This window comes from Moschus berezovskii, chromosome 1 (assembly GCF_049115385.1).
Source record: "Moschus berezovskii isolate FMDL1 chromosome 1, NW_MosBer_1.0, whole genome shotgun sequence".
Classification (NCBI taxonomy): domain Eukaryota; kingdom Metazoa; phylum Chordata; class Mammalia; order Artiodactyla; family Moschidae; genus Moschus; species Moschus berezovskii.
Genome location: NC_142460.1, coordinates 6341415 through 6367718, shown reverse-complemented (window position 1 = coordinate 6367718; position 26304 = coordinate 6341415). Strand labels below are relative to the sequence as shown.

Sequence of the window (26304 nt, the reverse complement as noted above, 5' to 3'; positions counted from 1 at the left end):
TCTTTTATTCCCTGGGGTCACATAAGAAATCACAAAAGATCTCACAGAATAGTAGCCACTTCAAAGTGGCTTTGAAATTTACACAGAGGTAGGCTTGTTTGATTTTATTCATGGGGAGATATTTTGAACGCTGTGTTTTTTTAGTCTAATCAGGACAGGTAACATAGTACGGCCTATGCGTAGAACTGCGGCATGAACTGCCATTTTGCAACTTTTTTCTCATGGACATACTGTCCATGAGGCCCCTCGGCATCCGAGGGCAGAAGGGCCAAGTACACGGGGGTCTCTGCTCCTTCTTTGGGGCTTTTGTGGGCTTTGGGTCCTGTCATGTCGGTTCTCACCCACCCTGGGCAGCAGGCATTCAGGAGGATCTTGTCCCCTCCTCTCTGCTCACTCAGTTTCCTGGCGTGGATTCTGGACAGGGCCGTGACACCGATTTTCGTCACTCCATATGTATGATCCGGCCAGCCCTCCTTCCTGTGCACCCCGTTCTTCGTGTCTTCCACAAACTTGTTCATGAGCCCCACCAGCTCCTCCTCCGTGATGGTCTCACTCCTCAGTTTCTGCTGCAGTTCAGGGCTGCAGCTTTCAAGAGCTTTGAACCCCATTCCGCTAGACACGTTCACCACTCTGCCTAAAATGCAACACAAACCATTACCTGGGAAGGTATGTATGAGAGAAATGAATACCCAATTTGCTGAGGTGTTGGACTCAATTCCCCCTGGAGAGCCAGTTACCAGTTTCCTGCGAGATGAGCTAAACCTGTACCTGTGAGTGAAGTATCCACCTGCAATGCGGGAGACCTGAGTTCGATCCCTAGGTTGGGAAGATCCCCTGGAGAAGGGAACGGCCACCCACTCCAGTATTCTGGTCTGGAGAAGTCCATGGACTGTATAGTCCATGGGGTTGCAAGAGCAGACACAGTTGAGCGACTTCCACTTCACTTCACTATGAGTGAAGGGTATTAGACAGTCTTGTAACCTGCCCTAACCCTGATCCTAGGGTAACTAAAGAGAAAGACATGGTATAATGGGGAGGGCAGAGACCAGGTTCCCATAGGAAAATGAAAACGGTATATTGAGGAAAGAGCTCCGAAGGCTGGAGGAGTCCTTACCGCCTTCAGGAGCAGACAGCATCTTTTTCTCAAAGGTCTCCTCTGGAACCAGCTGAGGACCTTAGGTCACTTGGGCAGGGCTCTATGACAAGCCTGTGTCGACCATAAAGGGCTGATGGGTTTGTGGATGGCATATCCAAGTTGACCAGAGAGCATCAGGTTGAAGGACGGTGAACTCAACTCAGTTCAGAGAGCTGAACTGATGCTTGTTTCTTTGGGTTCAGGTTTATATCAGCTCGGGAGTGGTGACTCACGTCCTGGCTGTATGATGACAGAGGTGGGCAGCGGAAAATGGACTGTTTAAGGGACAGTCACATGAGCATGACACTCTGGGAGTCAAATGGGAAGTCAGGAGGAATTAAAGTACAACTACTTCAGGCTCATCACAAGAACCACTTCCAAACTTGGGAGGCAAATGGAAGCACTGAGCGTCTTCAGGTGTGCTTATTTGAAGTGCTACCTGGCCCCATGAAAGTGAAAGTTGCTCAGTCGTGCCCGACTCTTTGCAACCTCATGGACTATACAGTCCCTGGGATTCTCCAGGCCGGAATACTGGAGTGGAGAGCCTTCCCCTTCTCCAGGGGGCCTTCCCCTTTTCCAGGGGATCTTCCCAACCTAGGGATCGAACCCAGGTCTCTTACATTTCAGGTGGATTCTTAACCAGCTAAGTCACAAGGGAAGCGCAAGAATACTGGAGTGGGTAGCCTATCCCTTCTCTAGCAGATCTTCCCAGCCCAGGAATCGAACTGGGGTCTGGCCCCATGAGATGAGTGCAAATGGGATGCTGCAGGAATGCAGAGATGGGATCGTCGTTCATCCATGCCTCTCCTACGCCTGCTGTATCTGACAGCATGAGAGAAAAAGTCTTTGCATGGTTTGAGTCATATTCTTTGAGCCAAAGGATCGGCACAGAGCTGGTGAGTTGCAGGTAGTAGCCGGGGGAAGTTAGAAAATGTCCTGACGAGGTGAGATGCTGTCTCAGGGCACAGCTCTGTGTACCCGGCAGTAGATCCTTGGGCCCAAGCTGTATTATGGTACTGAAGCAGAAGATACTGCATGATTTGGACTGATGAGGTACAGTCCTCAGGCCAGGGAACACACTTTCATGCTCAGAGTAGAGGTTTGATACAGAATTGGGAACAGCAAATGAAACTCTGGTTGTCTCAAACGTTGGCTAACAGACATTCATGAGCTTATTATGCCCACAATCAGCATGATGGGAGCCTTGGAAGAAGACCCCGGATAGACTCCTCTCTCCTCTGGGGAAGAAGGGATGTGGAAGATGCCAGGGTGACTCTGCAATCCTTGCCCTACTTCATTCCAACCTTCGTCTTTCTGGCCATACTGTAGTTCTGGGACCAGGCTGCAATTATGATATAGAAGTCAGGGGATAATTGGCAAGCAAGAAAGTAACTATCAATTTAGTTTTTTTGTCAGAATTCCAAAGGGCCCGATGAAATGGACTGAGTCTTCACCTATCTGGCCAATTTGGAGGAACAGCAACTGCAGTTGTATTGTCTAGTCAGTGGCTGAGAGAGTCCACCAGTCTGGGCCTGTGTAACCCTACCTGTGTGATGGGAGTGGACTAACGGGAGGCACTTGTTAGGCTAGTATTGCTGAGGGCAGTCAGCATGAGCAGTGACTGAACTGAACATCCCTTTGAAAGATGAGAAAGTACGGGTAAAAGTCGATGAAAAATGGGGAGTAGGGGGAATGGAAATGAGGGTGTTTAAAAGGGTTATGCAATAAGAGAAATCAATATTATGCTGAGATCAGGAGGCGATATCCTCTCTTAGCTCACTTATCCCAGATGCCTGATAGAGTGAAGCCACCTACAGTCAAGGTCACTCCTGCTTTGGGACCTGCCAAAGTCAAGCATGGCTGTAATAGTTGGACTATAAAGAAAGCTGAGTGCCGAAGAATTGATGCTTTCAAACTGTGGTGTTGGAGAAGACTCTTGAGAGTCCCTTGGACTGCACCGAGATGCAGCCAGTCCATTCAAAGGAAATCAGTCCTGAATATTCGATGGAAAGACTGATGCTGAAGCTGAAACTCCAATATTTTGATGTGAAAAACGGACTCATCTGAAAAGACCCTGATGCTGGGCAAGACTGAATGTGGGATGAGAAGGGGATAACAGGGATGAGATGATTTGATGGCTTCACCAACTCAATGCACATGAGTTTGAGTGAACTCCGGGAGTTGGTGATGGACAGGGAGGCCTGGCACACTGGAGTCCATGGGGTCACAAAGAGTTGGACACAAGTGAGCAACTGGACTGAACTGAAAGTCAAGCAGAAGCCCTGGGATCTCTGTGGGATATTTTCATAAGATGTGCTGATGGATTGAACCAATCGTTAATCACTGAGTGGTTCTCTAGCCAGGTGCCAGCATCTCTTGAGTCTTCGTTTTCAGGTCACATGTTCTACCTACTGTCCTGTGATATGGGTTATCACTGGCCTTGCTGGTAATATCCAACTCTCACATGTAAAAGAGCCATAGGAAGATACTGATACTGATGATCAAGTGTGATGGGAGATGGAGGTAAAGTCTCTGCAGGGTGTGATGCTAATGGAAAATAACTAGTTGATGAAGAACTCGGCATAGCTAACCATGAGCCAGTTTCCATGATGCAAATGAGTTAAACACGGAGGTCAGTAGGCTGAGCTGGCTCTAATTCCTTGGCGGCCTCTGTAAGCAAACCAAAACTGAAGCCTGAAAATGCCTCAAGGTGACCAAATGGGAACCTAAGGACCAATAGTCACAAAGAGCCCCCTGGGCCAGAAGCTGAAGACAGTCCACAATTTCCTTACTTTGCTTTAGCCTTTTCTCCACAATAGTCTCTTCCTGAGTGCCTGTCAGTGAGGCCATCCTCACTACGTCCTGTTCGGTGGTTTCCCAGTCAAACAGTTTTTTGTCTCAAACTCAATTTTTTTTTTGGCTTCTTTTTCTCTCTTAACAATACTAAATAGACTGCACAAAGAGTTTTACGCTAAATAAAAAGCTGAGCGCTGAAGAATTGATGCTTTAGAACTGTGGTATTGGAGAAGACTCTTGAGAGTCCCTTGGACTGCAAGGAGATCCATCCAGTCCATCCTAATGGAGATCAGTCCTGAGTGTTCATTGGAAGGACTGATGTTGAAGCTGAGACTCCAATACTTTGGCCACCTGATGGGAAGAGCTGATTCATTTGAAAAGACCCTGATGCTGGGAAAGATTGAAGGCAGGAGGAGAAGGGGACGACAGAGGATGAGATGGTTGGATGGCATCACCGACTCAACGGACATGGGTTTGGGGAAACTCTGGGAGATGGTGATGGATAGGGAGGCCTGGCATGCTGCGGTCCATGGGGTCACAAAGAGTCAGACACGACTGAGCCACTGAAGTGAACTGAAGGGACAGTAGCAGTTGATCAAGGTGGGAATCAAGGTGGTATCAATAAGGTGGATGAACCTACAGCCTACTATACAGAGTGAAGCAAGTCAGAAAGAGAAAGATCAATACTGCCTATTATGCAGGTGTATGGAAAGTGGAAAGATGGTGCTGATGAACCTATTTTCAGGGTAGCAGTGGAGACACAGACGTAGAGAACACACTTGTGAAGCCAGTGGGGGAAGCAGAGGGTGGGCAGAATTGAGAGAGTATCACGGAAACACACATACTGCCATATGTAAAACAGGTAGCCAGGGGGAATTTGCTGTGTGCCTCAGGGAGATCAACCCAGTGCTCTGTGACAACCTAGAGGGGTGGATGGGGTGGGAGGGGGCAGAGGGTTCAGGAGGGAGAGGGCATATGTATACCTGTGGCTGATTCATGTGGATGTATGGCAGAAAACAGCACAATATTGCAAAGCAACTATCTTCCGATAAAAAGTAAAAACAAATTAGTATCAGTAGAAACACATGAAAATGGAAGTAGTGGCTTTAGAAGCTGGAATATCTGTTCCTCTAAACTACTCCAGCCCCACTCTGGCTGCTCCTGATGGGAGATGTATTTCTGTACTCTTTCTGTATCTGTGAAATAAATTCTATGCTGATTTTAGATGCTCAATGATCCTTTTGATGTAAGGGAGCCTTAGTGAGAGTCCAGAGGGTGTTCTCTATAAGTAAAGGGCTAAGGTTGGCCAGAGGAAGCTTCAGCCCTACTCCAGGACATCTGGGAGGTAATAGTGAAGCCTGAATGTCCTGCCTGAGAAGACTGTCCTCAATTACTTGTTCGAGAGGCAGGTTACCTAATCCATGTTCACACGTGAGTATGGTGGGGGCCTCGGCCTACCTAGTATCAGCTGGACCTCTGGAGGGGCTGGAGAGCAGGACCAGCCATAAGGGCAGTGGGCCATGCCTGTGTGACCACCCGTCACCACGAACCCTGGACATCAAGGCTGGGGCGAGCCCGCTAGTTGGTAATAGCCCTTGTGTCTGACACAGGCTGTTTGGGGGAGAAATATGTGCTGCCCCAGGATCTGCAGGGAGACGTCAAGTCACAGCTCCATGCCATGAGACCTTTACCACTGCCGAACTGAGGAACTGTCCACTTTTCTGAAACCATGTCCTTTTGAATACAATGGCTTTTGCCGAGTTCCTGGTCCTTACAGTGAATTATTGAACTTGAGGATGGTCTGGGGACTTCCAGAACCTTAAAGACCGAAGTATGTATACTTGGTTTAGCATCTGGAAACCAGTACTGGTAATACACCATGTCAGTACCCTGGGAAGAAACACCCTGGTGACCGGAAGCAGAAAAAGCTTCAGGGGTCTAATAAATGTGGTAGTATGAGCGCCACAAACCCAAATCAGGTCACTTGGAGAGAGGCCCGGGGGAGAGAAGGTCTGGGGCAGACTCCTGAGAGGGCACCCCCTGGGATGGGCATGGAGCTCGTGAAGGACCTCTTGGAGGAGACCTTTGAACTAAGATGGGAAAAAGAAGAAAGAGCCAAATGTGCAAAGTGCAGATGGACAGAGAGCACCAAGGACTCGGGCAGTGCGTAGAGGGACCAGAGGCCACAGGGCATCCTGCCCAGGGAACACACAGGTGGGAGTCAGTGCAGCTGAGAAGGAGACGTAGGGAGTCCGGAGATGAGACCGGATGCAGGTGGGCTCAGATCTGGCCAGAAACCCTGCAGTTTGGGCTCATCATACTCACCTCGGCTTTTTATCAGAGGCAGGAGCTCCGTGCACACATCTCGGGTACCAAGGAAGTTTGTTTTCATGGTTATTTCTGCCTGAATTGCAATCGGTGTGGGATCACCAGCTTTTAGGGTAGAACAAGAATAGCACTAATAAACACAAGCCATATGGGAAAAATGCTCACTTGATACAGTACTTTTTTCTCTGAAATATGTTTCCGGCTAGTAGTGTTTGGAGTTAGTGAACGGTATTGCACCGATGGGTATTTTGTGGTTTGATAATGCTATATAGTTAAGTAAGATGGCATCATCCGGGGAGGCTGAGTGAAAGAAGCCCATATGACCACTTGTGTACCACTGTGCAATTTTAAATTGGTTTCAGAAGTTAAAAATTCACCCAACTCATCCAAAGTTCAGTGAAACCAATACTGCGGAAATCTGGGCTTTGTCCTTTAGCCTGGTCAAAGCTATTGGAAGGCCTTCTTGCTGGAACAGCTTGTGATCGCGGAGGACCTGTTCTCCCTGTGACCTCTGGCCTGTGCTCCATCCCTAGGGAGGGGGTTCTAGATCCCACAGAGGAGGTTCAGGCGATAGCCCCACCCCACCCATATGGCTCCCCTCACAGAGGCTGTAACCACCCCCAGCTCCCACCCACTTACTCTTGAAGCCGATGCCGGCGTTGTTGACCAGCACGTCCAGGCCCCCGTACTCCTTGCTCAGGAAGTCACGCAGGGCGCGGATGCTCTGCAGGTCAGTGATATCCAGCTGGTGGAAACGGGGCTTCAGGCCCTCGGCCTGCAGCTGCTGCACAGCCGCCTGACCCCGCGCCTCGTCCCGCGCCGTGAGCACCACGTCCCCCTGGAACTGCTGGCACAGGTCGCGCACGATGGCAAAGCCGAGGCCCTTGTTGGCCCCAGTGACCAGCGCCACGCGGGTGGAGGACATGGCCGGTTGCAGGGCCCTTTGGAGTAATGCTGACAAGACTGGAGACGGATGGGGTGGCGTGGCGTGGGACGTGGAGACCCTGGAGACCAACGGGGTGGGGCAGCGAGGGATGTGAAGACCCGTCAGTCCCAGAGGCAAAGACCTGTGTCCTCGGACCCAGTGCAGTGACTAGTTGAGAAGGAGGCCCTGCCTTATCCCCCAGTCCCTGAAGGTGGGATCAAATGTTCCATAAGGTTAATAAACACCACTGCTTGCTCCACCTCCTTCCTGGTACTGTATCTTGAGCCAAAAAAGAGGACACAGCCCTCTTTTTCTTTAAACTTTTGATTTTATATTGGAGGACAGGGCGTCCCTGGTGTCTGGGACAGTATAGAATCTGCCTGCAGTGCTGCAGACCCTGGTTTGATCCCTGCGTCAGGAGCATCCCCTCGTGAAATAAATGGCAACTGACTCCAGTATTCTTGCCTGGGAAACCGCATGGACAGAGGAGCCCGGTGGGCCACAGTCCATGGAATCCCAAAGAGCTAGACAGGACTGGGCGACTCACACTTTCAAGCTGATTGACAACGTGGTGAATTGTCACAACAGTCTCAGGTGGACAGCACAGGGACTCAGCCACACATATACATGTATCGGTTCTCCCCAGCCTCCCCTCCCTCCCAGGCTGCCACGTAACACTGAGCTGGTTTCCCTGTGTTAGACACTAGTATCTTGGATTTTGGCTCAAGGTCATGCAGGAAGGGGGCAGAGCTAGGAATCTCAGGTTCCTGATGTTTGTCCTGAAAAATTTTAAATAGAAATGTAGAAGTAACACTAGATGCCCACATGTCCACCAACCTAGGTTCAACTATTAGAAATAATGGAGCAGCTTTACCATTTAAGACTTTGCACAAATGGACATTTATAATGAATTATTTATTTTTATTATTTGTCATCCATCCCACTTTCCCTCCCTGGGATCACAGAAGAAATCACAAACTCTTTACAATATTAGCAGCCCTCTCCCGGTGAGAACTTGATCTGGATATTTTGATTCTTTTTTACGCATAGGGATAATTCTGTCAGTGTCTGTTTGGTGAATCTGGGACAGCAATATAAACGGACCCATGGGTGGAGCTCTGAGTGAGCTCACCATTGCACAACTTTTTTCTCAGAAACGAACGCTCCATGAGGCCCCTCGGCATCCGAGGGCAGAAGGGCCAAGTACACGGGGGTCTGTGCTCCTTCCTCTGGGCTTCTGGGGGCTTTGGGTCCTGCCATGTCGGTTCTCACCCACCCTGGGCAGCAGGCATTCAGGAGGATCTTGTCCCCTCCTCTCTGCTCACTCAGTTTCCTGGCGTGGATTCTGGACAGAACCGTGACACCGATTTTCGTCACTCCATATGTGGTATCGGGCCAGCCCTCCTTCCTGTGCACCCCGTTCTTCGTGTCTTCCACAAACTTGTTCATGAGCCCCACCAGCTCCTCTTCCGTTATGGTCTCACTTTGAAACTTCTGCTGCAGTTCAGGGCTGCATTTCTTTAGAGAGTTGACACTGACGAAGCTGGATACATTCACCACCCTGCCTAAAATACACCACAGATCAGTACATAGAAAGGCGAGCACTAGAAGGATGAATACCCAACTGGGGACAGGACTGACCTCTGGAAAGAGGACATCAGGGAAGGAAGAGAAGGTATCATTGGGTTTATTTGTTTTATTATTATAAGTAACAGATATATAAGTAATATAGGTATTATTCTGATGTTTTCAAAAGTTACACTACATCTAATTATTTTAGAAATTACAGGACTGAAATATTTCACTCAAAGTCAATAGATAAGTCATGACCAAAGAAGAAGTCTGTGAATCTACTACAAAGAATGACTTATGAAAATTATTTTCAAAACTCAACTATATAAGTCTCTGGAAACGGTCCCATCAGCGGACAGGAAATGAACCTTTTTTGCCAGATATCTCCAATAACTCAGCTGAGAACAGAGAGGATCTAGTTCAACCATGGCTGCTCCTCTCTTGCCTCCTTTCTGCCCGTAACCGTGGAAACTTCACTCTGCCATGGTGCATCTGAGACACAGGGCTCCCTCCCTGCCAAGGGGCTGTGGTATCTTCCCACGCTGGGGACCACAGCAGCGTTTCTCATCCTGTTCCTCAGCCACCTGCTGCAGAGGTTCAGTTCCTGGCAAGTGTACCAGGGGGTTAGGACTTCCTTCTCCAACCCAGTCCTCACTCATGGGACCAAGGCTCTAACCTTGGGCTGGGCATCCGGAGAATACCCTGAGACTATCACTGGTCATAGCAAATACGCTTTTTTAACTTCACAAGAGACGACTCTACACATGGACATCACCAAATGACTGGTCAATACCAAAATCAGATTGATTCCATTCTTTGTAGCCAAAGACGGAGAAGCTGTATACAGTCAGCAGAAACTAGACCTGGAGCTCTCTGGGGCTCAGACCATCAGCTCTTCATAGCCAAATTCAGGCTTTGACTAAAGAAAGTGGGGAAAACCATTAGGCCGGTCAGCCACAACTTAAATCCAGTTCCCTAGGAATATACAGTGCAGCTAATGAATTAATCAAGCGATGAGATCTAGTAAACAGGGTGCCTGAAGAACTATGGACAGAAATCCCAAATGGTATCCTGGAGGCAGTGAACGAAACCATCCTAAAGAAAAAGAAACGCAAGAAGGCAAAGTGGTGGTCTGAGGAGGCTTTCCAAATAACTGAGGAAAGAAGAGAAGCGAAAAGCAAGGGGGAGATGGAAAGGTTCACCCAACTGAACGCAGAGTTCTGAGGACAGCGAGGACAGACAAGAAGGCCTTCTTCAGTGAATAATGCAAAGAAACAGAGGAGAACAACAGAAGCGGGGAGACTAGAGGTCTCATCAAGAGATCAGAAATGTCAAAGGAACATTTCATCCAAGGATGGGTACAACAAAGGACAGACGTGGTAAAGACTAATAGAAGCCGAAGAGATTTAGAAGAGATGGAGAGAATACACAGGAGAACTATATGAAAAAGATATTAATGACCTGGACAACCACGATGGTGCAGTCTCTCGTTCAGAGCCCGCAATTCTGGAGTGTAAAGTCAAGTGGGTCTTAGTAAGCACTGCGATCGATAAAGCTAGTGGAGGTGATGGGATTTCAGCAAAACTATATAAAATCCTAAAAGATGATTCTATTGAGTGCTGCACTCAACATGTCAGCAAATTTGGAAAACCCAGCAGTGGCCACAGGACTGGAAAAGGTCAATCTTCATCCCAGTTCCCAAGAAGGGGAATACTAAAGAATGTTCAAACCACTGGACAATTATACTCATCTCCCATGTGCTCAAAATCCTCAAAGTGAAACTTCAGCATTACATGAATCGAGAACTTTCAGATGTTCAAGCTGGGTTTAGAAAAAGACAAATCAGAAATCAAATTGCCAACATTCACTGAATCATAGAGAAAGCAAAGGAATTCCAGAAAAATATCCACCTCTGCTTCACTGACTACACTAAAGCCTGTGACTGTGTGGGTCTTAACAAACTGTGGAAAGCTCTAAAAGAGACAGGAATACCAGACCTTCTTACCTGTCTCCTGAGAAACCTGTATGCGGGTCAAGAAGCAACAGTTAGAACCCTGTGTGGAACAACTGGTTGGTTCAGGGTTGAGAAAGGAAGGAGAAGCAACAGGTAGAATCCTGTATGGAACAACTGATGGGTTGAGAAAGGAGTTCGAGAAGGCTCTTTATGGTCACCATGTTTACCTTTTACGCAGAGCACATCATGTGAAACACCAGGCTGGACGAGTTAGCAAGCTGGAAACCAAGACTGTGGGAGAAATATTCACAGCCTCAGATATGCAGAGGGTCTCTAATGGTAGAACGCAAAGAGGAACGAAAGAGCCCCTTGATGAGGATGAAGGAGGAGAGTGAAAAAACCGGCTTAACACTCAATATTTAAAATCTAAGATCATGGCATCTGGTCCCATTAATTCATGGCAAACAGAAGGAGAAAAGGAGGAAGCAGTGAGAGATTTCCTCTTCTTGGGCTCTCAAATCACTGTGGATGGTGAAGGCAGCCATGAAATCAGGAGATGACTGCTTCTTGGCAGGAAAGCTCTGACAAACGTACACGTGTCTTAAAAAGCAAAGATATAACTTCCGAGAATCAGGGGACACTTAGGAGGTGACTTCTGAGGTCCTAGTGAAGCAAGTCTCTGAAGGAGTAGCACCTTCCAGAAGGAGTGGACAGGGAAACAGGCTAGAAGCTGAGTGTAAATTGTAAACACGTGTCCTTAATCTCTAGGCACACTCTGAATCCTTCTTAAAGCATCTGCTTGTATTACCTTGTGTGTTTAATGGGTGGTGGTTCCCCTCCTGGCCCCTTACTTCAGGGTAAACATTACAGTAGTTTAACCTAGAGGAATGAGTGTGTTTTGTCCACAATACTGAGCACATTGAAAGGCAGATATCAGATTAGAGATCCTGTTAGCCACACTAAGGCCTTGAACTTCCCACTTGCAGGATTTTTGGGAGGGGCAGTGAGCCTTCTGATAAAGAAAAGCCTCAAGAAGGGAAGGGCCTCGCTTAGGAGGGTTTACAAGTGTTTAGAAACAATAGCTGAGGGCCTGTTTGTAGAGTTGGGATGGGGCAAACGTGTGGGGAGAAACTCAGTTGGACGATTAGGACCTGGTAATAGCAATAGCGGGCAGGGTGACCTCCAGGTTCCTGGTGGGTGGATGATGGGACTGGTGACCAAGATGATTTGGGGAAGGACGAGTCTTTGGTGGGGGTGGTGGGGACAGGACTATTGAACTGGAGGTGGTGCAGGCTCCAGTAGCCTGAGTAAGAGGGGGACAGGGGAGAGAAGGTCTGGGAAGGGCTCCTGAGGGAACGCCCCCTGTGATGGGCACAGGGCAAGTCAAGGGCCTCTTGGAGGAGGAAACCTCTGAGCTAAGGTGGGAAAGAGAAGAAAGAGGTAGACATACACAAAGCAGGTGAACAGACAGCACCAAGGACCTGGGCATTGTGTGCAGGGACCTCAGGGTGCATGACACCCGCCTGGGTGGAGACAAGGGTGGAGGCCAGTGAGGCCGAGCAGGAGTGGTAGGCGGCCTGTAGATGAGACCAGAGCCGGGGGCCCAGATCTTGCCAGAAGCACTGCAGTCTGGGCTCCAATCAGACTCACCTCGGGGCTTCATTAGAGGCAGGAGCTCTGTGCACACATCTCTGGTGCCAAAGAAGTTTGTTATTTAGTCACTTCTGCTTGAATGTGAAACGCTGTGGTATCAGCAGCTTTCAGGAGCCAAGGAAAGCGGCGTGAATAAATAGTGCTCACGTGGTGGTATTCCATAAGAGGATATACACAACAGTAAAATTGATAGTATTATGCCAGTGTGAATTTCCCAGTTTGAGAATGCCTTATAGTTTTGTCATAAGATGGCGCCCCTGGGGGAGGCTGCACCAAGGGTGAGGACTTGGGACCACCTCTGCATCATTTTGCCGTCTTGCCGTCTTGTGGTTTCTGTGAGATTGTATTAAAAAATAACCCAGCTGCCCAAAGTTCAATCAGAGAGGCTGCGGGACTACCTGGAAAAGGGGCCCAGGATTCTGAGCCAGAGGAACACAAAGTTCCCTCTGGCGAGAGCGCATATTCCCAGACACTTACCTTTGAAGGCAATACCCTTGTGGGCCCCGGTGACCAGCGTCCTGTGGGTGTTGAATGACATAGCCGAGGGCAGTGGCGCTCCAGGCGCTTGGGTGGAGAGCGGAACTGAGCCAAAGTCACCGGCGGCACGCGCTGCAGAGGCCGGTCCACAGTCAGAGAAGCCAGGAAGAACTGGGTTCTAGGCTCCGGCGTTGTGACTTGTAGAGAGAGAGGCTCCGGTCCCCAGTTTTCCCTTCTTAGGAGGCGCAGTCTGTTTCTGAAGGTCTTGAAACATCGTATCCCGCGCGTACCCCTCCCCGCATTGCGCCCACTGTTGATGCGGCCTCTGAGCCACATCTGAGCCAAGCAGTGGTCTGCGGGGATGGAAGGGGGGTTCCCCTCCTGGCCCCTTACTTCAGGGTAAACATTACAGTAGTTTAACCTAGAGGAACGAGTGTGTTTTGTCCAGAATCCTGAGCACATTGAAAGGCAGATATCAGATTAGAGATCCTCTTAGCCACAGTAAGGGCTTGAACTTCACACTTGTAGGATTTTTGGGAGGGGCAGTGAGCCTGCTGAGAAAGAAAGGACTCAAGAAGGGCAAATGCTCCCTTAGGAGGGTTTACGTGGTGTTGGAGAAGACTCTTGAGAGTCCCTTATACTGCAAGGAGATCCAACCGGTCCATTCTAAAGGAGATCAATCCTGGATGTTCATTGGAGGGACTGATGCTAAAGCTGAAACTGCAATACTTTGGCCACCTCATGCGACGAGTTGACTCACTGGAAAAGACTCTGATGCTGGGAAAGGTTGGGGGCGGGAGGAGAAGGGGACGACGGAGAATGAGATGGCTGGATGGCATCACCGACTCTGTGGACATGAGTTTGAGTATACGCCGGGAGTTGGTGATGGACAGGGAGGCCTGGCGTGCTGTGATTCATGGGGTCGCGGAGATTCGGACACGACTGAGCGACTGAACTGAACTGAACTGAACTGAGAAACAACAGCTGAGGGCCTGTTTGTAGAGTTGGGATGGGGCAAACGTGTGGGGAGAAACTCAGTTGGATGATTAGGACCTGGTAATGGCAATAAGCGGGCAGGGTGACCTCCAGGTTCCTGGTGGCTGGATGATGGGACTGGTGACCAAGATGATTTGGGGAAAGGACGAGTCTTTGGTGGGGGTGGTGGGGACAGGAGTATTGAAGTGGAGGTGGTGCAGGCTCCAGTAGCCTGAGTAAGAGGGGGACAGGGGAGAGAGGTCTGGGAAGGGCTCCTGAGGGAACGCCCCCTGTGATGGGCACAGGGCAAGTCAAGGGCCTCTTGGAGGAGGAAACCTCTGAGCTAAGGTGGGAAAGAGAAGAAAGAGGCAGACATGCACAAAGCAGGTGAACAGACAGCACCAAGGACCTGGGCATTGTGTGCAGGGACCTCAGGGTGCAGGACACCCGGCTGGGTGGAGACAAGGGTGGAGGCCAGTGAGGCCGAGCAGGAGTGGTAGGCGGCCTGTAGATGAGACCAGAGCCGGGGGGCCCAGATCTTGCCAGAAGCACTGCAGTCTGGGCTCCAATCAGACTCACCTCGGGGCTTCATTAGAGGCAGGAGCTCTGTGCACACATCTCTGGTGCCAAAGAAGTTTGTTATTTAGTCACTTCTGCTTGAATGTGAAACGCTGTGGTATCAGCAGCTTTCAGGAGCCAAGGAAAGCGGCGTGAATAAATAGTGCTCACGTGGTGGTATTCCATAAGAGGATATACACAACAGTAAAATTGATAGTATTATGCCAGTGTGAATTTCCCAGTTTGAGAATGCCTTATAGTTTTGTCATAAGATGGCGCCCCTGGGGGAGGCTGCACCAAGGGTGAGGACTTGGGACCACCTCTGGATCATTTTGCCGTCTTGCCGTCTTGTGGTTTCTGTGAGATTGTATTAAAAAATAACCCAGCTGCCCAAAGTTCAATCAGAGAGGCTGCGGGACTACCTGGAAAAGGGGCCCAGGATTCTGAGCCAGAGGAACACAAAGTTCCCTCTGGCGAGAGCGCATATTCCCAGACACTTACCTTTGAAGGCAATGCCCTTGTGGGCCCCGGTGACCAGCGTCCTGTGGGTGTTGAATGACATAGCCGAGGGCAGTGGCGCTCCAGGCGCTTGGGTGGAGAGCGGAACTGAGCCAAAGTCACCGGCGGCACGCGCTGCAGAGGCCGGTCCACAGTCAGAGAAGCCAGGAAGAACTGGGTTCTAGGCTCCGGCGTTGTGACTTGTAGAGAGAGAGGCTCCGGTCCCCAGTTTTCCCTTCTTAGGAGGCGCAGTCTGTTTCTGAAGGTCTTGAAACATCGTATCCCGCGCGTACCCCTCCCCGCATTGCGCCCACTGTTGATGCGGCCTCTGAGCCACATCTGAGCCAAGCAGTGGTCTGCGGGGATGGAGGGGTGTTCCCCTCCTGGCCCCTTACTTCAGGGTAAACATTACTGTAACTTAACCTAGAGGAACGAGTGTGTTTTGTCCACAATACTGAGCACATTGAAAGGCAGATATCAGATTAGAGATCCTCTTAGCCACAGTAAGGGCTTGGACTTCACACTTGTAGGATTTTTGGGAGGGGCAGTGAGCCTGCTGAGAAAGAAAGGACTCAAGAAGGGCAAATGCTCCCTTAGGAGGGTTTACATGGTGTTGGAGAAGACTCTTGAGAGTCCCTTATACTGCAAGGAGATCCAACCAGTCCATTCTAAAGGAGATCAATCCTGGATGTTCATTGGAGGGACTGATGCTAAAGCTGAAACTGCAATACTTTGGCCACCTCATGCGACGAGATGACGCACTGGAAAAGACTCTGATGCTGGGAAAGGTTGGGGGCGGGAGGAGAAGGGGACGACGGAGAATGAGATGGCTGGATGGCATCACCGACTCTGTGGACATGAGTTTGAGTATACGCCGGGAGTTGGTGATGGACAGGGAGGCCTGGCGTGCTGTGATTCATGGGGTCGCGAAGATTCGGACACGACTGAGCGACTGAACTGAACTGAACTGAACTGAGAAACAACAGCTGAGGGCCTGTTTGTAGAGTTGGGATGGGGCAAACGTGTGGGGAGAAACTCAGTTGGATGATTAGGACCTGGTAATGGCAATAAGCGGGCAGGGTGACCTCCAGGTTCCTGGTGGGTGGATGATGGGACTGGTGACCAAGATAATTTGGGGAAAGGACGAGTCTTTGGTGGGTGTGGAGGGGACAGGACTTTTGAACTGGAGGTGGTGCAGGCTCCAGTAGCCTGAGTAAGAGGGGGACAGGGGAGAGAAGGTCTGGGAAGGGCTCCTGAGGGAACGCCCCCTGTGATGGGCACAGGGCAAGTCAAGGGCCTCTTGGAGGAGGAAACCTCTGAGCTAAGGTGGGAAAGAGAAGAAAGAGGCAGACATGCACAAAGCAGGTGAACAGACAGCACCAAGGACCTGGGCATTGTGTGCAGGGACCTCAGGGTGCAGGACACCCGGCTGGGTGGAGACAAGGGTGGAGGCCAGTGAGGCCGAGCAGGAGTGGTAGGCGGCCTGTAGATGAGACCAGAGCCGGGGGGCCCAGATCTTGCCAGAAGCACTGCAGTCTGGGCTCCAATCAGACTCACCTCGGGGCTTCATTAGAGGCAGGAGCTCTGTGCACACATCTCTGGTGCCAAAGAAGTTTGTTATTTAGTCACTTCTCCTTGAATGTGAAACGCTGTGGTATCAGCAGCTTTCAGGAGCCAAGGAAAGCGGCATGAATAAATAGTGCTCACGTGGTGGTATTCCATAAGAGGATATACACAACAGTAAAATTGATAGTATTATGCCAGTGTGAATTTCCCAGTTTGAGAATGCCTTATAGTTTTGTCATAAGATGGCGCCCCTGGGGGAGGCTGCACCAAGGGTGAGGACTTGGGACCACCTCTGCATCATTTTGCCGTCTAGCCGTCTTGTGGTTTCTGTGAGATTGTATTAAAAAATAACCCAGCTGCCCAAAGTTCAATCAGAGAGGCTGCGGGACATCCTGGAAAAGGGGCCCAGGATTCTGAGCCAGAGGAACACAAAGTTCCCTCTGGCGAGAGCGCATATTCCCAGACACTTACCTTTGAAGGCAATGCCCTTGTGGGCCCCGGTGACCAGCGTCCTGTGGGTGTTGAAAGACATAGCCGAGGGCAGTGGCACTCCAGGCGCTTTGGTGGAGAGCGGAACTGAGCCAAAGTCACCAGCGGCACGCGCTGCAGAGGCCGGTCCACAGTCAGAGAAGCCAGGAAAAACTGGGTTCTAGGCTCCGGCGTTGTGACTTGTAGAGAGAGTGGCTCCGGTCCCCAGTTTTTCCTCCTTAGGAGACGCAGTCTGTTTCTGAAGGTCTTGAAACACCGTATCCCGAGCGTACCCCTCACCCCCTTGCGCCCACTGTTGATGTGACCTCTGAGCCACATCTGAGCCAAGCAGTGGTCTGTGGGGATGGAGACAGGGTTCCCCTCCTGGCCCCTTACTTCAGGGTAAACATTACAGTAGTTTAACCTAGAGGAACGAGTGTGTTTTGTCCAGAATACTGAGCACATTGAAAGGCAGATATCAGATTAGAGATCCTCTTAGCCACACTAAGGGCTTGAACCTCACACTTGTAGGATTTTTGGGAGGGGCAGTGAGCCTGCTGAGAAAGAAAGGACTCAAGAAGGGCAGGGGCTCCCTTAGGAGGGTTTACGTGGTGTTGGAGAAGACTCTTGAGAGTCCCTTATACTGCAAGGAGATCCAACCAGTCCATTCTAAAGGAGATCAATCCTGGATGTTCACTGGAGGGACTGATGCTAAAGCTGAACCTGCAATACTTTGGCCACCTCATGCGACGAGTTGACTCACTGGAAAAGACTCTGATGCTGGGAAAGGTTTGGGGCGGGAGGAGAAGTGGACGACGGAGAATGAGATGGCTGGATGGCATCACCGACTCTGTGGACATGAGTTTGAGTGAACTCCGGGAGTTGGTGATGGAGAGGGAGGCCTGGCGTGCTGTGATTCATGGGGTCGCAGAGATTCGGACACGACTGAGCGACTGAACTGAACTGAACTGAACTGAGAAACAACAGCTGAGGGCCTGTTTGTAGAGTTGGGATGGGGCAAACGTGTGGGGAGAAACTCAGTTGGATGATTAGGACCTGGTAATGGCAATAAGCGGGCAGGGTGACCTCCAGGTTCCTGGTGGCTGGATGATGGGACTGGTGACCAAGATGATTTGGGGAAAGGACGAGTCTTTGGTGGGGGTGGTGGGGACAGGAGTATTGAACTGGAGGTGGTGCAGGCTCCAGTAGCCTGAGTAAGAGGGGGACAGGGGAGAGAAGGTCTGGGAAGGGCTCCTGAGGGAACGCCCCCTGTGATGGGCACAGGGCAAGTCAAGGGCCTCTTGGAGGAGGAAACCTCTGAGCTAAGGTGGGAAAGAGAATTAAGAGGCAGACATGCACAAAGCAGGTGGACAGACAGCACCAAGGACCTGGGCATTGTGTGCAGGGACATCAGGGTGCAGGACACCCGGCTGGGTGGAGACAAGTGTGGAGGCAAGGGTGGAGGCCAGTGGGGCCGAGCAGGAGTGGTAGGCGGCCTGTATATGAGACCAGAGCCGGGGGGCCCAGATTTTGCCAGAAGCACTGCAGTCTGGGCTCCAATCAGACTCACCTCGGGGCTTCATGAGAGGCAGGAGCTCTGTGCACACATCTCTGGTGCCAAAGAAGTTTGTTATTTAGTCACTTCTGCTTGAATGTGAAACGCTGTGGTATCAGCAGCTTTCAGGAGCCAAGGAAAGCGGCGTGAATAAATAGTACTCATGTGGTGGTATTCCATAAGAGGATATAAACAATAGTAAAACTGATAGTATTATGCCAGTGTGAATTTCCCAGTTTGAGAATGCCTTATAGTTTTGTAATAAGATGGCGCCACTGGGGGAGGCTGCACCAAGGGTGAGGACTTGGGACCACCTCTGGATCATTTTGCCGTCTTGCCGTCTTGTGGTTTCTGTGAGATTGTATTAAAAAATAACCCAGCTGCCCAAAGTTCAATCAGAGAGGCTGCGGGACTACCTGGAAAAGGGGCCCAGGATTCTGAGCCAGAGGAACACAAAGTTCCCTCTGGCGAGAGCGCATATTCCCAGACACTTACCTTTGAAGGCAATGCCCTTGTGGGCCCCGGTGACCAGCATCCTGTGGGTGTTGAATGACATAGCCGAGGGCAGTGGCGCTCCAGGCGCTTGGGTGGAGAGCGGAACTGAGCCAAAGTCACCAGCGGCACGCGCTGCAGAGGCCGGTCCACAGTCAGAGAAGCCAGGAAGAACTGGGTTCTAGGCTCCGGCGTTGTGACTTGTAGAGAGAGAGGCTCCGGTCCCCAGTTTTTCCTCCTTAGGAGGCGCAGTCTGTTTCTGAAGGTCTTGAAACACCGTATCCCGAGCGTACCCCTCACCCCCTTGCGCCCACTGTTGATGTGACCTCTGAGCCACATCTGAGCCAAGCAGTGGTCTGTGGGGATGGAGACGGGGTTCCCCTCCTGGCCCCTTACTTCAGGGTAAACATTACAGTAGTTTAACCTAGAGGAACGAGTGTGTTTTGTCCAGAATACTGAGCACATTGAAAGGCAGATATCAGATTAGAGATCCTCTTAGCCACACTAAGGGCTTGAACTTCACACTTGTAGGATTTTTGGGAGGGGCAGTGAGCCTGCTGAGAAAGAAAGGACTCAAGAAGGGCAGGGGCTCCCTTAGGAGGGTTTACGTGGTGTTGGAGAAGACTCTTGAGAGTCCCTTATACTGCAAGGAGATCCAACCAGTCCATTCTAAAGGAGATCAATCCTGGATGTTCACTGGAGGGACTGATGCTAAAGCTGAACCTGCAATACTTTGGCCACCTCATGCGACGAGTTGACTCACTGGAAAAGACTCTGATGCTGGGAAAGGTTTGGGGCGGGAGGAGAAGGGGACGACGGAGAATGAGATGGCTGGATAGCATCACCGACTCTGTGGACATGAGTTTGAGTGAACTCCGGGAGTTGGTGATGGAGAGGGAGGCCTGGCGTGCTGTGATTCATGGGGTCGCGGAGATTCGGACACGACTGAGCGACTGAACTGAACTGAGAAACAACAGCTGAGGGCCTGTTTGTAGAGTTGGGATGGGGCAAACGTGTGGGGAGAAACTCAGTTGGATGATTAGGACCTGGTAATGGCAATAAGCGGGCAGGGTGACCTCCAGGTTCCTGGTGGCTGGATGATGGGACTGGTGACCAAGATGATTTGGGGAAGGACGAGTCTTTGGTGGGGGTGGTGGGGACAGGACTATTGAACTGGAGGTGGTGCAGGCTCCAGTAGCCTGAGTAAGAGGGGGACAGGGGAGAGAAGGTCTGGGAAGGGCTCCTGAGGGAACGCCCCCTGTGATGGGCACAGGGCAAGTCAAGGGCCTCTTGGAGGAGGAAACATCTGAGCTAAGGTGGGAAAGAGAATTAAGAGGCAGACATGCACAAAGCAGGTGGACAGACAGCACCAAGGACCTGGGCATTGTGTGCAGGGACATCAGGGTGCAGGACACCCGGCTGGGTGGAGACAAGTGTGGAGGCAAGGGTGGAGGCCAGTGGGGCCGAGCAGGAGTGGTAGGCGGCCTGTAGATGAGACCAGAGCCGGGGGGCCCAGATCTTGCCAGAAGCACTGCAGTCTGGACTCCAATCAGACTCACCTCGGGGCTTCATTAGAGGCAGGAGCTCTGTGCACACATCTCTGGTGCCAAAGAAGTTTGTTATTTAGTCACTTCTGCTTGAATGTGAAACGCTGTGGTATCAGCAGCTTTCAGAAGCAAAGGAGAGCGGCGTGAATAAATAGTACTCATGTGGTGGTATTCCATGAGAGGATATAAACAATAGTAAAATTGATAGTATTATGCCAGTGTGAATTTCCCAGTTTGAGAATGCCTTATAGTTTTGTAAGAAGATGGCGCCACTGGGGGAGGCTGCACCAAGGGTGAGGACTTGGGACCACCTCTGGATCATTTTGCCGTCTTGCCGTCTTGTGTTTTCTGTGAGATTGTATTAAAAAATAACGCAGCTGCCCAAAGTTCAATCAGAGAGGCTGCGGGACTACCTGGAAAAGGGGCCCAGGATTCTGAGCCAGAGGAACACAAAGTTCCCTCTGGCGAGAGCGCATATTCCCAGACACTTACCTTTGAAGGCAATGCCCTTGTGGGCCCCGGTGACCAGCGTCCTGTGGGTGTTGAATGACATAGCCGAGGGCAGTGGCGCTCCAGGCGCTTGGGTGGAGAGCGGAACTGACCGAAAGTCACCGGCGGCACGCGCTGCAGAGGCCGGTCCACAGTCAGAGAAGCCAGGAAGAACTGGGTTCTAGGCTCCGGCGTTGTGACTTGTAGAGAGAGAGGCTCCGGTCCCCAGTTTTTCCTCCTTAGGAGGCGCAGTCTGTTTCTGAAGGTCTTGAAACACCGTATCCCGAGCGTACCCCTCACCCCCTTGCGCCCACTGTTGATGTGACCTCTGAGCCACATCTGAGCCAAGCAGTGGTCTGTGGGGATGGAGACGGGGTTCCCCTCCTGGCCCCTTACTTCAGGGTAAACATTACAGTAGTTTAACCTAGAGGAAGGAGTGTGTTTTGTCCAGAATACTGAGCACATTGAAAGGCAGATATCAGATTAGAGATCCTCTTAGCCACACTAAGGGCTTGAACTTCACACTTGTAGGATTTTTGGGAGGGGCAGTGAGCCTGCTGAGAAAGAAAGGACTCAAGAAGGGCAGGGGCTCCCTTAGGAGGGTTTACGTGGTGTTGGAGAAGACTCTTGAGAGTCCTTTATACTGCAAGGAGATCCAACCAGTCCATTCTAAAGGAGATCAATCCTGGATGTTCATTGGAGGGACTGATGCTAAAGCTGAAACTGCAATACTTTGGCCACCTCATGCGACGAGTTGACTCACTGGAAAAAACTATGGTGCTGGGAAAGGTTGGGGGCGGGAGGAGAAGGGGACGACGGAGAATGAGATGGCTGGATGGCATCACCGACTCTGTGGACATGAGTTTGAGTATACTCCGGGAGTTGGTGATGGACAGGGAGGCCTGGCGTGCTGTGATTCATGGGGTCGCGGAGATTCGGACACGACTGAGCGACTGAACTGAACTGAACTGAACTGAGAAACAACAGCTGAGGGCCTGTTTGTAGAGTTGGTAAGGGGCAAACCTGTGGGGAGAAACTCAGTTGGATGATTAGGACCTGGTAATGGCAATAAGTGGGCAGGGTGACCTCCAGGTTCCTGGTGGGTGGATGATGGGACTGGTGACCAAGATGATTTGGGGAAAGGACGAGTCTTTGGTGGGGGTGGTGGGGACAGGACTATTGAACTGGAGGTGGTGCAGGCTCCAGTAGCCTGAGTAAGAGAAGGACAGGGGAGAGAAGGTCTGGGAAGGGCTCCTGAGGGAACGCCCCCTGTGATGGGCACAGGGCAAGTCAAGATCCTCTTGGAGGAGGAAACCTCTGAGCTAAGGTGGGAAAGAGAAGAAAGAGGCAGACATGCACAAAGCAGGTGGACAGACAGCACCAAGGACCTGGGCATTGTGTGCAGGGACATCAGGGTGCAGGACACCCGGCTGGGTGGAGACAAGGGTGGAGGCCAGTGGGGCCGAGCAGGAGTGGTAGGCGGCCTGTAGATGAGACCAGAGCCGGGGGGCCCAGATCTTGCCAGAAGCACTGCAGTCTGGGCTCCAATCAGACTCACCTCGGGGCTTCATGAGAGGCAGGAGCTCTGTGCACACATCTCTGGTGCCAAAGAAGTTTGTTATTTAGTCACTTCTGCTTGAATGTGAAACGCTGTGGTATCAGCAGCTTTCAGGAGCAAAGGAAAGCGGTGTGAATAAATAGTACTCATGTGGTGGTATTCCATAAGAGGATATAAACAATAGTAAAATTGATAGTATTATGCCAGTGTGAATTTCCCAGTTTGAGAATGCCTTATTGTTTTGTAATAAGATGGCGCCACTGGGGGAGGCTGCACCAAGGGTGAGGACTTGGGACCATCTCTGGATCATTTTGCCGTCTAGCCGTCTTGTGGTTTCTGTGAGATTGTATTGGAAAATAACCCAGCTGCCCAAAGTTCAATCAGAGAGGCTGTGGGACTACCGGGAAAAGGGGCCCAGGATTCTGAGCCAGAGGAACACAAAGTTCCCTCTGGCGAGAGCGCATATTCCCAGACACTTACCTTTGAAGGCAATGCCCTTGTGGGTCCCGGTGACCAGCGTCCTGTGGGTGTTGAATGACATAGCCGAGGGCAGTGGCGCTCCAGGCGCTTGGGTGGAGAGCGGAACTGACCGAAAGTCACCGGCGGCACGCGCTGCAGAGGCCGGTCCACAGTCAGAGAAGCCAGGAAGAACTGGGTTCTAGGCTCTGTCGTTGTGACTTGTAGAGAGACAGGCTCAGGTCCCCAGTTTTCCCTTCTTAGGAGGTGCAGTCTGTTTCTGAAGGTCTTGAAACACCTTATCCCGAGCGTATCCCGAGCATATCCCGCGCGTACCCCTCCCCGCGTTGCGCCCACTGTTGATGCGGCCTCTGAGCCACATCTGAGCCAAGCGGTGGTCTGCTGGCATGGAGAGGGGGTTTTCCCAGAGCAAAGCCAGACGGTGGTGAGTCGAAATGTTCTGAAGATTTTCGGCACTTTGAATGAAGAAACTAGTGTAGGAGAAACCCCAAAGGAGAAAAACAAGTGCTGACAATTATCTTGGGCATGCGCCTGTCATCCACTGCAAAAGGAGGATGCTTGCTTTTCTCTTGAATACAGTGAAATGATTTCGACATGGTACCTGCTTCTCAGGACCTAGATTCACTTCCTTGCTTCAGAGAAACTCAAGACAGGGAATGAGAGAGAGAAGGTCCCAGGAGCAGGTTTCAAAGTGTGGGCCGGGAACCCAGCTCTGTGGGATCCCAGTGCGCCCCCACGTGGGCGAGAGTGTTTATGAAACTCTCCTTGTGTGCCAAGCCTCTTGCCTCCATGTTTTATCTTGCATAACTCCTATGGGTGCTAAGTGTGTGATTTAATTTTGTCCAAGGAGGATACATACATGTTTTTTGTGTTTTAGTCTCAGTGAAACCTGTGCTCACAAAGATCAACTGTAAATGAATCAGTGTCCAATGTGTGTATGGGGTGGACAAGCAGAACCCTCCCACCCACCTTCCTTAGTGTAATTTCAGTGCATTTAATCCAAGTGTGTTTGATTAGTGACTTTCAGATTTATGCAGAGCTGCGATCTCATCATGACTCAGCTTTCCCCAAGCACAGCTTGGCTGAGCTGCCTAGAATGGAGGCAAAGAGTGAGAAGATGCAAGGAATGTTTACTAAAGACTTAGAAGAACTCAGAAGGAACAAACAGGTGAATTAATACATGAGAAGGAATCAGTAGCAGAATAACAGAGGCAGAGGAATGGATAAATGACCCAGAGGACAGAATGGTGGAAATCCCACTGCCTCAGAAAAGAAGATAGAGGAAAGGATGGAAAGAAACGAAGACAGCCTAAGAGACCTCTGAGACAACATTAAACACATCAACATTCGCATTATAGGGGTCCCAGGAGGAGAAGAAAGAGAGAAAGGACCTGATAAAATATTTGAAGAGCTAATAGCTGAAAGCTTCCTGAACGTGAGAAAGCAAATAGTCAACCAAGTCCAGGAAGTGCAGTGTCCCAGGAAGGAGGAACACACTGAGACACATAGTAATCAAACTGACAAAAATTAAAGGCAGAGATAAAATATTAAAAGCAGCAAGAGAAAAATGACAAATAACATAGAAGGGAACTCCCATCAGGCTATCAACTGATTTCTCAACAGAAACTCTACAAGCCAGAAGGGAATGGCCCGATATATTTAAAGTGATGAAAGGGAAGCACTTACAACCAAGAATACTCTACTCAGCAAGACTCTCCTTCACATTTGATGGAGAAATCAAAAGCTTTCCAGACAAGCAAAAGTTAGGAGAATTCAGCACCACCAAACCAGCTTTACAACAAATGCTAAAGGAACCTCTCTAGCCAGGAAACAAGAGAAGGATAAGACCTACCTACCGAAAATAAACCCAAAACAATTAAGCAAATGGTAATAGGAACAGCTCAAAAAGATGTCCTTTTCATTATAGGAGACTGGAATGCAAAAGTAGGAAGTCAAGAGATACCTGGATTAACAGGCAAATTTGCCCTTGGAGTATAAAACGACGCAGGTCAAAGGCTAAAAGAGTTCTTCCAAGAGAATGCACTGGTCGTAGCAAACACCCTCCTCTAACAACAGAGAAGACTCTACACATGGCCATGGCAGATGGTCGATCCCAAAATCAGATCGATTATACTCTTTGCAGCCAGAGATGGAGAAGCTCTATACCGTCAGCAAAAACAAGACCGGGAGCTGACTGTGACTCAGATCATGAACTGCTTATTGCCAAATTCAGACTTAAATTGAAGAAAGTAGGGAAAACCACTAGACCATTCAGGTATGACCTAAATCAAATCCCTTAACGATTATACGGTGAAAGTGACAAATAGATTCAAGGGATTAGATCTGATAGACAGAGTGCCTGACGAACTATAGATGGAGGTTTGTGATATTGTACAGGAGGCAGTGATCAAGACCATCCCCAAGAAAAGGAAATGCAAAAAGGCAAAATGGTTGTCTAAGGAGGCCTTACAAATAGATGAGTAAAGAAGAGAAGCGGAAGGCAAAGGAGAAAAGGAAAGATAAACCCATCTGAATGCAGAGTTCCAAAGAAAAGCAAGGAGAGATAAGAAAGCCTTCCTCAGTGATCAGTGCAAAGAAATAGAGGAAAGCAATAGAATGGGGGAAGACTAGAAATCTCTTCAAGAAAATTAGAGATACCACGGGAACATTTCATGCAAAGATGGGCTCAATTAAGGACAGAAATGGTAGGGACCTAACAGAAGCAGAAGATATGAAGAAGACGTGGCAAGAATACACACAAGGACTGTACAAAAAAGGTCTTTATGATCCATCCTGGAATGTGAAGTCAAGTGGGCCTTAGGAAGCATCACCACGAACAAAGCTAGTGGAGGTGATGGAACGCCAGTTGAGTTATTTCGATCCTAAAATATGATGCTGTGATAGTGCCACACTCAATATGAAAGCAAATCTGGAAAACTCAGCAGTGGCCACAGGACTGGAAAAGGTCAGTTTTCATTCCAGTCCCAAAGAAGGGCAATGCAAAGAATGTTCGAACTACTGCACAATTGCACTCATCTCACATGCTAGCAAAGTAATGCTCAAAATTCTGCAAGCCAGGCTTCAACAGTATGTGAACCATAAACTTCCAGATGTTCAAGTTGGTTTTAGAAAAGCCAGAGGAACCAGAGCCAAATTGCCAACATCTGCTGGATCATCGAAAAAGCAAAAGAATCCCAGGAAAACATCTACTTCTGCTTTATTGACTATGCCAAGCCTTAGACTGTGTGGATCACAACAAAGTGTGGAAAATTCTGAAAGAG

At 50.0% G+C, this 26304-nt stretch overlaps 1 protein-coding gene and 1 pseudogene across 1 annotated transcript; both read right to left on the bottom strand.

Moving 5' to 3' along the window:
- On the bottom strand, positions 1-7375 carry LOC148778652 (carbonyl reductase [NADPH] 1-like). Its single transcript, XM_088831376.1, has 3 exons — positions 6899-7375; positions 6257-6364; positions 1-634 (listed from the first exon to the last, which is right to left on the bottom strand). Exons 1-3 carry the CDS (start codon positions 7182-7184, stop codon positions 174-176), a joined length of 855 nt encoding a protein of 284 aa, XP_088687502.1. The 5' UTR covers positions 7185-7375; the 3' UTR covers positions 1-173.
- Positions 7376-8183: 808 nt separating this feature from the next.
- Positions 8184-23411, bottom strand: LOC129552388 (carbonyl reductase [NADPH] 1-like; annotated as a pseudogene).
- Between the last annotated feature and the right edge of the window lie 2893 nt (positions 23412-26304).

Coding starts and splice junctions, on each gene's coding strand:
- LOC148778652 (XM_088831376.1), bottom strand. CDS start 7,184: ATGTCCTCCACCCGCGTGGCGCTGGTCACTGGGGCCAACAAGGGCCTC. Junction 6,365..6,898: donor CGCCGGCATCGGCTTCAAGA/GTAAGTGGGTGG, acceptor CTACCCTAAAAG/CTGGTGATCCCACACCGATT. Junction 635..6,256: donor GCCTCTGATAAAAAGCCGAG/GTGAGTATGATG, acceptor GTTGCATTTTAG/GCAGAGTGGTGAACGTGTCT.